General features: G+C 42.5%; 1 protein-coding gene across 1 annotated transcript; it reads right to left on the bottom strand.

The window, feature by feature from the left end:
* Positions 1-10,175: 10,175 nt before the first annotated feature.
* On the bottom strand, positions 10,176-14,704 carry LOC114280968 (uncharacterized). The gene is made up of 2 exons (XM_028223385.2): positions 11,086-14,704; positions 10,176-11,000 (listed from the first exon to the last, which is right to left on the bottom strand). Exons 1-2 carry the CDS (start codon positions 11,215-11,217, stop codon positions 10,293-10,295), a joined length of 840 nt encoding a protein of 279 aa, XP_028079186.2. The 5' UTR covers positions 11,218-14,704; the 3' UTR covers positions 10,176-10,292.
* Positions 14,705-14,707: the final 3 nt, after the last annotated feature.

Raw genomic sequence — 14,707 nt, forward strand, 5'->3', positions numbered from 1 at the left:
TTCAGATTCCTATTTTTCCAGGAACAAGAAAACTTGAACATATTAAGTCCGCATATATGTATCATTTTCAAACAAAAAATGATGATATTATTTTTTCTCCTAGCCAAGGAAAAAGAAGATATACATATGTATTGGGAACATTTAATTTTGCAGGTTACAAACCCTATAGCCTCAGTGTTCTCATAGACACAGGAGTTACAGTTAACTCATGTAAATGGAATGCCATACTAAAGGAAAAATGGACATTAATGAAACATCCAATTTTGGTTACTGGAATAGATGGCAACCATACTTCTATACAATTCAATGCTAAAAATATAGCTATTTGGTTAAATGATAGCAAATTCATTATACCAAAAATTTTATGTTTTCCGTGCATGGAGATTTCCTTCTTGGCAATAATTTTATATATAAATACCTTCCAATGCAAATACAGGAAAAAGCTATTTCATTACGCATAAACAATGTCTTAATTCATATTCCCTTATTAGAACAACATAAATACATTTGTGATAAAGAGTTTGCGCCCGTGCCGCGTGGTGATTTAACTCCCATCATCAAAACTATTGATGAATCACATTGGATTTATAAAATTTTAGAAGAAAATTTTAGTGAACATCCATTAAAACTATGGCAACGTAGTCCACGTTATTGTAGTTTAAAATTGAAAGACCCTAATGTTATCATTAGAGTAAGACCAATGATCTATACTAGACAAGATATAGATGAATTTGATATTCAACTCCAGGAGCTTTTAGATAATAAGTTAATTAAAGAAACTAAAAGCTCTCACTCTAGCCCAGCTTTTATGGTAAGAAACCATACTGAAATTAAAAGAGGAAAAGCCCGAATGGTAGTCAACTATAAACGGCTAAATGAAAATTTAGAATTTGATGGATATTTTATTCCACGAAAAGATGTTTTGATTAACTTAACCAAATGATCAAAAATCTTTAGCAAATTTGATTGTAAAAGTGAATTTTGGCAAATTCAATTGACTGAAAAGTCAAAAAAATTGACAGCCTTCAGTACACCTAGAGGACATTACCACTGGAATATTATGCCCTTTGGATTAAATATAGCACCACAAGTATTTCAACGGTGGATGGACACAATTTTTAAAGATCTTAAAGATTGTTGTGTAGTTTATATTGATGATATACTTATCTTCTCTAAAACCAAGGAAGAGCATAAAAAAACATTTAAAATTACTTTGTGAAAAATTTCAAAAACATGGAATTATTTTGTCTCCAAAAAAGATTGAACTAAAAAAAGAATCAATTGAATTTTTTGGAATAATTTTAGACCAGAAAGGTTTAAAATTACAGGAACATATTTTGTTCAAAGTACGAGATTTTCCTGATACTCTTGAAAATATAACACAATTACAGAGTTTATTAGGCATTTTAAATTATGGACGAAATTTTATCAAAAATCTTTCAAAAATAGAAATTCCATGGTTAACCAAATTAAGAAAAAATGTTATTTTTTAATGGATAGCAGAAGATGTTTTAATTAAACAAATTAAAGAAAATGTTAAAACTTTACCAGATGTTTATCTTCCTAAAACAGGTGATAAATTAATTTTAGAAACAGATGCCTCAAAAGCATGTTGGGGATGTATTCTTAAAGCAATACCAAGTAATTTATGGTATGATAAAGAGATACCTTTATCAGAAAATGAGATTAGACCAAGAAAAAATTCAATACCCATAAAATTGGGATAAAAGAAAAAGAAAAATGATGCAGACCACTAATTAGTGGTTGCACTAGGGATGTGGCAATGGGTCCCACCTACTGCCACATGTGTTTTGTGTCTTAGTTTTTTTTTTTTTTTTTTTTTAACTTATCACATTATTAGCGGTAATATTAATGGTGATGCTTTAGTGACCTGTATCATTGTCGGAAGAAAAAAGACTCGTTTTTTGGGTGGATAAGACAACTCTTTCTGTTAGCAAAGAAAGATTAATATCTCGTCTAGACAGCTAATTAGCATTTGCACAAGCAGGACTTGAAGTATAGATCTAGGATTTTAAACCTGGATGCTTCCAAGATTCCAACCAGCAATTGCAATAACACGCTAACCCAAGTGTAAAAAGTAACTTTTTTTGGCTACTAAGCCGTAACAAAAGAGTGCTAAGAAAACACATCACGGTCCCTCAAGGCAGAATCAACTTAGGCTTGGTTTGGGAAGTGGGTTGGTTTTTTAACTTTTTGACTTTTTTGGCTATTTTAACCTGGGCTAAAAAGCTTGGTTTGGAAAGGGCTTTTTGACTTTTTGGCTTTTTTGATTTTTTTTGTGAGAGAAGAATGTAATGATTATGGGTTGGATGTGATGTTTTGTTTGTTATGGCTAAAATAGCCTATTTTGTTTTTTGTGGCTAAAATAGCCAAAAAAGCCTGAAAACTAACTTGCCAAACAGAGGCTTAAAGGTATATATATTTGTATTAAAGGTGGGATTCATTCCACCAATGTAATTGAGAAGGTAATTTATATATAAATTGGGTCGAGTTAGGTAATGAGATATTCTGTGGACCACAGTAAGAAGGGCTGAGTAAGAAGGGCCTTGTAATTAGTCCGGTCCAGAAGAGCCTTGGTGGTTAGCTCGGTCACCACGGTTGGCACGATGACAGTTAGCTCGGTCATACTATACTGGGCCGAAGTATGTTGAGTTTTTCTCAGAACCTTGCTGTTGGTTAGCTCGGTGTGATCAGTCTGGTCTCAGACAACACAGTTGGAATATGTCAAACCGAAGTATATGCAGTGAAAGGAAGAACCGAGCTAGTGGGAGCTCGGTCTAGTCTGTGGCTTTAGCATGGCCATGTTATCTCGGTCGTATTGACATCCAACCGTGGTAGAACCATCTCACTTGGTTTAAGCAGTGAGGGGGGTGTTGAAGGATAAGCATTATCTTTCAGGAAGGTGATTCCTAGGAGGACTCTACATGGAGGAGTAAGAGTCCTACTTGGATTGTGCCACGCAGAACCTATAAAAGCTCACAACATCATCTATGGAGAGGTAACACACAACTTTGATTCTTGAATACGCAGAGCTTTTGTCTATTTTGCTGACTTAGGCATCGGAGAGGTATCCGACACACATCCACCGGCTAGCTCACGTTTGTGTTTTCAAGGAGTAAAGCGACGACGTTTGGAGGAGCACGGATTTGATCAATAAGATTATACGAGAAGATTATTTCTTACTCGTACAATTGGCGTCGTCTGTGGGAATCACAGAAAGAACAAAACCTCTTGATCAAAGTTTTCCTCGCTAGATTAGACGCAATGGCGCACAATGAAGATTTGCCGCAGTCCGCCATTGACGGACAAACCCCAGAGGGAGGTGGGAGGCGCGAAGGTTTGCCTTCCATCCCTCCCATGGCAGATCTGGAGCCCCAGCGACAGAATCCCCAGAGAGATGCAAGAGGAAGGCGGGGTAATAGCTCCCGTTGCTCATCAAGTTCTGATAGACAGAGGCGGAGGATCGACCCTCAAGTTTTGGAGGATCGGGGAAAGGAGCATAATGAGTTAATCAGGAAGATGGCGGCGGACATGGAATTGATGAAACGCCAGATAAAAGGGAAGGGGGTGGCGACAGGAGTGGAGCGCAAAAGCAATAGGCCTCCTCGCCACTCAGAAGATCGTGGTAGGCATACCACGCCATTGCAAGTAAAGAGTAAGAGCCTCAGAACAGGCGATACTCAATCAAGGACTTCCAGAACTCGTTACTCCAGGTCTAACAGAACGAGATCATTGAGGTCTTACACCGAGAGAAACACCTATCGGCCCTCACATACGCACCAGACATCATCCAGGCAAACGGAGTTGCCTAGATCGTCCGACTTACGAACTGTGCTTAAAGAAAGGGCACGACGGAAGGAGGATGCCAGGGCACGCGATCCACACAGAGTTTCAGTCCTTCAGCGGTTGGCTCCTCGGACGCATGGAAGTGTCGAGGTAGGAATGCCAATACCGCACCTTGCCTACGAACCAACAGATAAAGCATTGGCAAGGCTACATAGCTCACCATTCGTTCCGACAATTGAGAACGCACCACTACCTTCAAGCTTCATCCAGCCTAAGTTTACAACGTACGAGAGGAAGACAGACCCTTACATGCACCTAAGCCACTTTCGTCAGGTCATGGCAGTATACCGGCGGAACGAGGCTTTGATGTGCATCCTATTCCCATCCAGCCTTGGCGACCTAGGTTTAACCTGGTTCGAAAGGCTACCAGAAGGCAGCATAGCCTCCTGGGCGCAGTTAACAGAGGCGTTCGTGACAAGGTTCAAAACGAACACTAAGACGCCAGTAGAGATCGATCAGCTACTCTCCATTGACATGGGCGACAATGAGACGTTGAGATCCTACAATAGTCGTTATTGGGAGACCTTTAACCAAATAGGAGATTGCCCCACAAATCTCACCATCGCGCAGTACAAAAGAGGTCTTCCAGTCGGAAACAGGTTGAGGGACTCAATCACCATGACGCCACCCCTCACAATAGAAGCCTTAATGAAGAGGGTACACCAGCACATTCGGGTGGAGGAGGATAGCGCCCGTGCTAAAACAAAGTCTGGTACAGCCGCAATACCAGATAAAAAGACTTTGGCAAAATTCAACGCGGTAGAACGTCCAAGCAAGAACGGGCGAGGCAGGCGAGACAACGGAGAAGACCAGGATAAAAGATGGTTGAGAGTCCACACTACCATTACCACGGTATTCAAAAAACCGATCTATCGAATTCTCAGTGAGATACGCGATGAACCTTTCGTCAGATGGCCAGCTAAGCTAGGAGAAGCGCAAAAGGACTACGACGAAAGATCTCGGTGCACCTTCCATAAGGAAAAGGGGCACCGCACTAAAAATTGCACGCCGTTGAGGCAACATCTGGAGGAGTTAGTAGCAGCTGGGCATCTGGACAAGTACATCGAGGGAGGGACGCAGCCAGCCTCCCAAAACCACGATCGCCTAGACGGAACGCCGATCGACGCCTCACCTCAAAGCGTGATAAACGTAATACATGGGGTATTCGAACCTGAGCGAGTATGTGAGCTCAGGGGAATGATAAAGAAGGTTAAGCAGTTAAGGGAGGAATTAAGTGCGCAGCCCACCACTAAAAAAAGGAAAACAGAGGCCACGAACGTCATGTCTTTTTTAGACAGAGACTTGGCAAGGATATATTGCCCTCACAATGATGCACTGGTCGTCACTCTCCACATCAAGGATTACGACGTCAAGCGAATTTTGATTGACCAAGGGAGCTCATGTGAGATAATGTACTACGAAACTTTCAAACAATTGAAACTGGAGGACAAAGACTTGGCACCTGCCGTATCTCCCCTGATCGGATTCAACTCAATGCCAGAGTTGTCAGTTGGCAAGATTATCCTCCCAGTCAGAGCAGGAAGCATGATGAAACAAGTGAAATTCTGGGTATTGAAAGTCCCTTCCACTTACAACATAATCTTGGGGAGGACATGGCTGCACGCCATGCGATCGGTAGCGTCAACCTACCATCAAGTAATGCGGTTCCCCAACGAAGCTGGAGTAATTGAAAAGGTCTATGGAGACCAAATTATATCTAAACAATGCTTCGTCACAGTAAATGGCAGCTGAGCTGCCAAAGGGTTCGTTCAGATGGTGGAAGAACCTGAGAGCAATGAATTATTTGCTGATGTTGGCAAAGCCGGTGAACAGAAGGCAGTGGAAGACTTGGTACAGGTAAGAATAGATGAAAAAGACCCGAAAAAGTTCTTTTTGCTTGGCTCATCTATGTCCAGCGCCGAGAGAATAAAGGTCATGGAACTGCAAGACCAATCATACAGCGCACTCGCAGATCAGCACTCCATCACGCCGAGATAGTGGCGAAAGAAATGGGAAACCTTCTAGAAGCAGGAGCTATCAGAGAAGTGCACTATCCCAAGTGGATATCCAACACAGTAGTGTTGCCAAAGAAGAATGGAAAATGGCGTGTCTGTGTGGACTACAAAACAGTCAATAAGGCATGTCCAAAGGACAACTTTCCTCTACCACGGACAGACCAACTGGTAGATCTGACGGCAGGACACAACCGTCTTAGCTTTCTTGATGCGTACAGAGGTTACCATCAGATCGCTATGTATGAGCCAGACCAGGAGGTCACATCATTTACGACACCAAGAGGACTGTATTGTTACAAGGTCATACCCTTTGGCCTTAAGAACGCAGGGGCAACATTCCAACGGATGATAACCAAGATGTTTGAGCCATTGTTGGGCAGAACAATGGAGGCTTACATCGATGACATGGTGGTCAAGAGCAAGGATGAGAATAACCATCTCAGGGACCTAGGTGAGATGTTTCAGATCCTCAAGAAGCACAAGTTGCACTTTAATGCATCTAAGTGTGCGTTCGGCGTAGGATCAGGCAAATTCCTAGGCTTCCTGGTGACCAACCGAGGTATAGAAGCAAACCCCTCTTAAATCAAAGCAATTCAGGAACTAGAGAGACCCAACTCAGTAAAAGAAGTACAATATCTCACCGGTATGGCAGCCGTGCTAAAACAGTTCATAAACCGGTCGTCAGACAGATGTCGACCATTTTTTCAAGCATTAAAGGCCAAGTTTGAGTGGGATGAAGAATGCGACCACGCCCTAGAAAGTTTGAAAGAATACATGTCTTCTCCACCGCTGCTAGTGACCCCAATACCTAGAGAAGAACTATTTTGTATCTGGCAGTCTCACAGCACGCAATTAGCGCAGTGTTGGTCCGAGCAAAAGGAATTCAACATCTGCCCATCTTTTATGTCAGCAAGACATTACTGGGAGCAGAAACCAGGTACTTACCATTGAAAAAACTGGCATTAGCCTTGATGATGGCCTCAAGGAAGTTGTCGCACTACTTTCACGCGCACACCATAATCGTCCTCACAGCTTTTCCATTAAAAGCCTTGTTTGAGAGGGCGAACTTTTCTGGGGCGAATCTTGAAGTGGGCAGTAGAGTTGGGACAGTTTGACGTCAAGTTTCAACCCAGAACTGCGATAAAAGCCCAAGCTTTGGCAGACTTTGTCGCAGAATTCACCCCAGGAAGTCATCACGTCTGCCCAGTTGACTTAACGGGTACATCCGAAATAGGGATGGAAAGTGGCGCCGAAATAGTGCAACCCCTAATACAGGACACCCAGCCATATCCCAGGACAGACCAGTGTGAACAAAAGGAGGGAGAAACAAACCATGCTGCACCAAACAACGACTCATCAACAAATAAAGACTTGGTACAATCAGATAACAAGGGTCAAATAGTAAGTGTGGACTTTAAAGAAAACACCAGCAACACTCAGGACCCCAAGGCATCATCCGATCCCTCTACCTGCTGGAAGCTATTCGTAGGAGAGATGTGGAAACTCTTTGTGGATGGAGCATCCAACAGGCACGAAGCAGGACTCGGCATAGTCCTCATCTCACCAGATGGCCTAGTAGTGGAACAAGCAGTCAACCTTGGCTTCCCAGCATCAAACAACGAAGCGGAGTATGAAGCGCTTCTGGCAGGACTAAAATCAGCACTCTACATAAAGGCCACCGAACTAATGGTTTACAGTGGCTCACAGCTGATGGTAAACCAAATTTCAGGCGACTACGAGCAAAGAATGAAAGGATAGCTAAGTATCAAGAGTTAGTCAGAAAAGAGATCATGAAGTTTAAAGTAGTGCGGATAAAGCAGATTGGCAGAGAAGAAAACAGCAGAGCGGATGAACTAGCAGATTTTGCTTCAATGGCAGATACATCCATCCCACATCCACTACTGATCGACTTCTTACCCAGACCAAGCATTGAAGAACCTGAAGTAGAAGAAGCATGTTGCGCCGAACTAGGCCCTTCATGGATGGATCCCATTATAACGTTCCTAAAAGACGGCACTTTGCCCGAAGAGAATAAGAAAGCCAACAAGATTAGAGCCAAGTCACAACGATTTTGGCTCTCCTCATCAATGGCCTTGTACAAGAAATCCTTCACAGGACCTTACTTGAAGTGCGTCCATCCCAGCAAGGTCGAAGCATTCCTGTTCGAGATTCACGAAGGCGTATGCGGAAGCCACCAAGGGGGGAGATCATTGGCTTACAGAGCAATTTCGCAGGGATACTGGTGGCCTTACATGCAAGCAGATTCGGAGAAGTATGTCAAGAAGTGCGAGAAATGTCAGAAATTCGCACACCAAATTTATCAGCCAGCTAGAGAGCTTCTACCTTTAACTAGCCCATGGCCCTTCGCAATGTGGGGCTTGGACATAGTAGGACCACTTCCAACAGCACCCGGCAACAGAAAGCTTTTCCTTGTAGCAATAGACTACTTCACAAAATAGGTGGAAGCAGAAGCGCTAGCATCAATAAAGGAGAAAGATATAAAGAAGTTCGTCTGACAGAATATCATCGCTCGGTTTAGCATACTCAAGGCGTTGATATCAAACAATGGCACCCAGTTCGACGGCAAAATTTTTAGAGGCTTTTGTGAGAAGTACAAGATAAAATTCTACAACTCTACACCGGCATACCCCCAAGCAAATGGCCAGGCATAAGCATCACACAAGTTTGTCTTGGACGGATTGAAGAAAAGGTTAGAGAAAGCAAAAGGAAAATGAGCTGAGGAGCTTTCTCATGTTTTATGGGTTTACCGTATCACACATCGACGATCAACGGGAGAAACACCATTCTCCTTAGCCTACGGTATGGAAGCAGTGATCCCACTGGAAGTTGGCCTCCCTACCATTCGAAGCGAAAATTTTGATCCAGACTTAAATGGAGAAGCCATCACATTAGAGCTCGACCTTGCAGAAGAAAGAAGAGAAAGAGCACTAGTTCACATCACTTCATACCAACAGGAGTTGTCCAGAAAGTATAACAAAACAGTACATCCAAGACAATTCAAAATCAGAGATTGGGTACTGCGCAAAGTGATGGGCAACACCTTGCTACCTGGAGATGGCAAGTTAGGACCCAATTAGGAAGGACCTTACAAAGTGGTTGGATTAGCTGGTAAAGGGGCATACCACTGGGAGGACGAGGACGACAAAGCCATTCCCAGGCCATGGAACACTGCCAATCTCAAACTATTTTATTTTTAACTTTTCATTCAAATATTTGTAATTTTTTTTCTTTCTCAATAAAACAAATAGTTTCTTTTCAGTATAGTTGTTTCCTTCTATAAAAGATTATTTTAGTGAGTTAGGTACACTGTAAGCATAGTTGGCCGGAATAACCAACTTTGCACTCTCTTCAGCTAAGATTAGGATCAGTGTTGAAAAAGTTGGCTGGAATAACCAACACCCCTCCTAAGCCCAAGATAAAGATCCAGGCTGCAGGACGTTTGGTCGGAATAACCAAACACTTTACTCTAGGTTGGCAAGAATAACCAATTTAGAGGTTGGCTAGAATAACCAACACCTCTCTTAAGCCCAGGATAAGGATCCAGGCTGCAGGACATTTGGCCGGAAAAACCAAACACTTTACTCTAGGTTGGCAGGAATAACCAACTTAGAGGTTGGCTGAAAAAATCAACACCCCTCCTAAGCCCAGGATAAGGATCCAGGCTGCAGGACGTTTGGTCGGAATAACCAAACACTTTACTCTAGGTTGGCAGGAATAACCAACTTAGAGGTTGGCTGGAAAAACCAACACCCCTCCTAAGCCCAGTATAAGGATCCAGGCTGCAGAACGTTTGGTCGGAATAACCAAACACCTTACTCTAGGTTGGCAGGAATAACCAACTTAAAGGTTGGCTGGAATAACCAACACCCCTCCTAAGCCCAGAATAAGGATCCAAGCTGCAGACGTTTGGTCGGAAAAATCAAACACTTTACTCTAGGCTGGCAGGAATAACCAACTTAGAGGTTGGCTGAAAAAACCAACACTTATTGTTCTTCAACCAAGATAAGGATCTAAGTTGAAGAGGTTGGCTGGAAAAACCAACACTTCTTGTTCTTCAACCGAGATAAGGATCTAAGTTGAAGAAGTTGACTGGAAAAACCAACACTTATCGTTCTTCAACCGAGATAAGGATCTAGGCTAAAGAAGTTGGCAGGTATGACTAGTTAAATTGCAAAGTTATGACCAAGATAAGGTATCTCGGCCCGAGAATATTATACTTCATTCAGATTACAGTTAAAAAGTTACATGCATGGCAGTTAACCGAAATAACAGTTGGAACAAAAGAGATTTCATTGATCGTACAAAGTCAAAGTACAAAAGGGGGGACTTCAGCCTGGTTACGGTCTTTCTTTCCAAAAGGCAAAAAAAAAAAAAAAAAAAGTACATAAGTCAAGCAAACAGGTCATCTAAGTCAGCATCTAAAACCACTCGGTCTTCGGCCAGAGGTAGCTCGGTTGTGGCAACCACACTCTGGTTAAGCTCGGTTGGAAGCACAGTATCGGACACAGCTGGCAAAGATGGGACGGAGACCTCTGGAGTTGGGGAGGTAAACTGGCGACCGGGTTGAGTATTGTCTACTGGAGCTTCATCTTCATCCTCCTCCTCCAGAAATTGTTGCTGAATGGTAGCAGCATACTCCATCAGTGAGCTCGGTATGAAATATAGAGGAGGATTGAAGACCTCGATCTCAAGTCCATGACCGAGCTGCACCACAGCCTCCCTCCACTCGCATTTAAAGAACAGGTCCTTCGCAGCTTCACACTGCTTGATGTACAGGGCTTCGCCTTCTTTGAAACCGCGGTTCTCCGCATCTTCCAGCTTCTTCTCAAGCTTTGTCATTTCGGCATTCTTTTTTCCTTCAAGCTTGGCCAGCTCACGCAGATATTTATCTTTTATCACGGCCGCAACCTTTTGCTTGTCTACTTCAGCCGAGCTAACAAGATCGGTCAGACGACCATTCTCGGTTTGTAGCTCGGCTATCTGCTTCCTGGTCTGTTCTAGCTCGGCGGTTTTTTTGGTTACCTTTGCCATTGCCTGCCTTGTTGTTTTGCGAAGTTCCAATACACACTTGTGAGCGATGTGGTTCTTCTGCATGGCCTGTAAAAAAAATAGAAAGAGACTTGTAGTAAAACCAAGCAGAAAGTTGTGCAAATTAGAAAGATAAGCAAAGGAGGTTACTTACCAGCACCATTGACTTTGTGGCCGAGCGAATGGCCTTCAGCTCGGTGAGATGGTTGTGGTGCTCCATGTCGGCTAGAAGGCAAACGCTCTTGGCCAGATTGAATGCCATTAGGTGGTCTTTTTCAGCGACCATTTAATCAGTATCCCGTATGGCACGGTTCTGAAAAATGATCTTTGGAGCCCACTTGGAAGAGCTAGCTCGGTCAAAGCACTCCAGTTGTGGGCTCGGTGGAGGGCTTGGTGGAAGGATGGTATCTTCTTCATCAACAAGGCGTGGCTCGGTTGTGGAAGTCCGAGCACGCTTATTTGGACGAGATGATGAGGGTTGATAGGATGGAAGGGCCACCACGGTCTCCTGAGTCTGACCGGCTGGTGGTACCTCGGGCTGGTTTGTTTCGGTCAAAAGGGCCCTTACAGCTCGTTTCTTGGCCATCTCTTGCTCAGCAGTTAGAGGGATCAAATTGATTTGGGGCAAGGTTGGGTCCGGTTCAGGAGAGGCTTCCAACAAAAAGTCAATTACCCTAGTCTTTCGCTTACTACTGTGTCTGCACATCGGTTCAAAATCCAGTAGTTCGACCCAACTTCTATTGGGATATCGCAGCGCGGCGCGAAGTGTGTTTAAGTTGGGGTAGTTGTACTGGGACTTAAGAAAGTTCAAATTTGCATAAAGAAAAGCAAAACAGTCAGTGTAGTTCAACATAAGAAAACCGAGGTAAAAGAAAGCATGGAATTGAGCCGAGGTAATCCTACCAGCTTCACCCTTGTTCCAATTTATTCTGTCGCCCGGGATCTGGGCTTGTTGGTCCTCAAAATTCCCAGATACCCAGAGGAAATCATCATCGTTAACATCCTTATCCGGGGTACTTTTATTATTTTTTCACGTCGGTGTCTTATTCTTAAATAGTAAACTCAGCCATCTTCATTTGATCCTATGGAGTATTGATGGAAGAGCTCGACTAGACCGAGATTAAGGCCAGCCCAGCGGTTTAGCTCGGCAATGCCGTTTATTATGCGATAAGAATTGTTGGAAAGTTGGGTAGGGCAAAGGTTTGTTTGTCTGAGGAATTCACACAGAAGGGGTTGTACGGGGAATCTTAGACCGGTTTCTACAATGGAAAGAAGTGTAAAGGGAACAAAGCTAGGGTTTCCCCAGGGTATGGTATCTAGTTCGGCTAAAGTGAGATAAACATCATTAGGGATATGGTTGTCCCTTCGGAACTCGGCCATAGCACCTGGTGAGTTCACTAAAAACCTTTCTTTACCCATAGAGATTTAAATGATGTATAAATTAGCCTGGAGTGTTAGCTCGGCGCCAAGCAGATAATGGGTATCTCGGTTGGACGTGCAAAAGAGTGCCTGGGCAACCTAATCAGAGTCTGTAAAGTGAAAAAGAAAGGTGTTAAGCACAAATCGTTGGACCGTGCTAAGAGAAATATAGGCAAGATAAATGAAGTCGTAGCTCGATTACATGGGATGCTATCTAGCCTTAGCTCAGTTTAAGCAAGGTGCTTTAGCCCGGTCGAGCCATTGGGGCAGCATTCTTAGTTCGGTTTGAACTAAGGGAGCTGGCTTAGCCCCCAAGATTCAGCTCGGTCGGAGGTTAAGGCTTTCTAGCATGGTATTGTGTGAACCTAGTACGGTGCGATAGCTCGGTTAAAAGAAACAAAAGGTCCCCAACTTATGGAAACCACAAGTATGGCATAAGTTTTGGTGCGGTTGTTGGTTCTGACTAGGCTTGCATCTATTACAAACTACTTCCTAGTCCGGTTGGAGTATGATTTCAGATCTAAAACGTCCCAGTTCAGTTTTCTCGCAAAATCAGTAGTGATGGGTATCACTCAAGTTGTTCTTACTCGTTACAGAGAAAAACTATTTTGAAAAGTGTTATGAAGAAACAAGTATATACAAATAGTACATATAACCAGTCAAACGGAAAGCAAAAAAGGATTGAGTTACTTACAGATTGAAGGAGGAAGGATGTAGGTCTGAAACCACGAAGGTGATGTTGAAAATATAAGCTTCACAGATGCAATAGTGGTAGCAATGGAGGTTCAAGCAAGGAAAAGAGAGAAGATGAATAGTAGACGTGATAGATTCAAAAGAAGTGGTTCTTGTGTGAAGAAGGAGAAATTGGGCGGGACTGTTCAAATTACGCGAAATATGAAGGCGGCGTGACAGCTACATTGGGCTAATGATAGTATGCCACGTGTCCGTGGAATGGGAAGCGACCCAGTTTTAGTACAATTGAAGAGACGTTTTGACCGGACAGGTTGGTAGCACAGTGTGAATTTAGCTCGGTTAGAAGGCTAAAGTTTTTTAGCACGGTTGAAAGGCCAGTCTTTTAGCTCGGCCGGAAACAAGTAATCCCTATTATGCTGCGCAGATGGAATTAAGGGGCAATTAAGAGAGCAATTTATATATAAATTGGGCCGAGCTGGGTAATGGGCCATTTTGTGGACCACAGTAAGAAGGGCTGAGTAAGAAGGGCCTTGTAATTAGTCCGATCCAGAAGAGCCTTGGTGGTTAGCTCGGTCACCACGGTCGGCACGATGACAGTTAGCTCGGTCATACTATACTGGGCCAAAGTATGTTGAGTTTTCCTCAGAACCTTGCTGTTGGTTAACTCGATCCAAACTCGATGTGATCAGTCCGATCTCAGATAACACAGTTGGAATATATCAAACTGAAGCACACGCAGTGAAAGGAAGAACCGAGCTAGTGGGAGCTCGGTCTAGTCTGCGGCTTTAGTATGGTAATGTTATCTCGGTCGTATTGACATCTAACCGTGGTAGAACCATCTCACTTGGTTTAAGCAGTGAGGGGTGTTGAAGGATAAGCATTATCTTTCAGGAAGGTGATTCCTAAGAGGACTCTACATGGAAGAGTAAGAGTCCTACTTGGATTGTACCACACGGAACCTATAAAAGTTCACAACATCACCTATGGAGAGGTAACACACAACTTTGATTCTTGAATACACAGAGCTTTTGTCTATTTTGTTGACTTAGGCATCGGAGAGGTATCCGGTACACACCCACCGGCTAGCTCACGTTTGTGTTTTCAGGGAGTAAAGCGACGACATTTGAAGGAACGCGAATTTGATCAACAGGATTATACGAGAAGATTATTTCTTTCTCGTACAGCAATGATGTGCGCCATTTGGTTAAAAAAAAATTGGCCATCACAAGAACACCATTGCTTGTTTTTACTTTTCAAAAAACACTTTTCAGAAAATTTTACTTTCTTATTTTTTGTATTTTTTTATTTTTACTGAATTTTTTAAATATTTTAAGCAATTTTTTTACTTTTTAGACACATCTAACATAAATACACCTAAAAAGTAAAAAAATTGTAAAAAAAATCTTTTAAAAATTCACTAGATACCAAAAATACAAAAAAAAATTACAAGAATTCAGTGCATTTTTTGTATTTTTATGTATTTATTAATTTTTTAAAATATTTTTTCACAAATTTTTTACTTTTTAGGTACATCTAAGTAAGGTACATCTAAAAAAGAAAAAAAAATGTTTAAAATTTAAAAAATATTCACTAAAAATAAAAAAAAATACGAAAATCAAAAAAATCAATTTTCAAATAACTTAATTCAGAAAACTCAAACCAAA

Source organism: Camellia sinensis, chromosome 11 (genome assembly GCF_055761805.1).
Source record: "Camellia sinensis isolate YWXY chromosome 11, ASM5576180v1, whole genome shotgun sequence".
Lineage (NCBI taxonomy): Eukaryota > Viridiplantae > Streptophyta > Magnoliopsida > Ericales > Theaceae > Camellia > Camellia sinensis.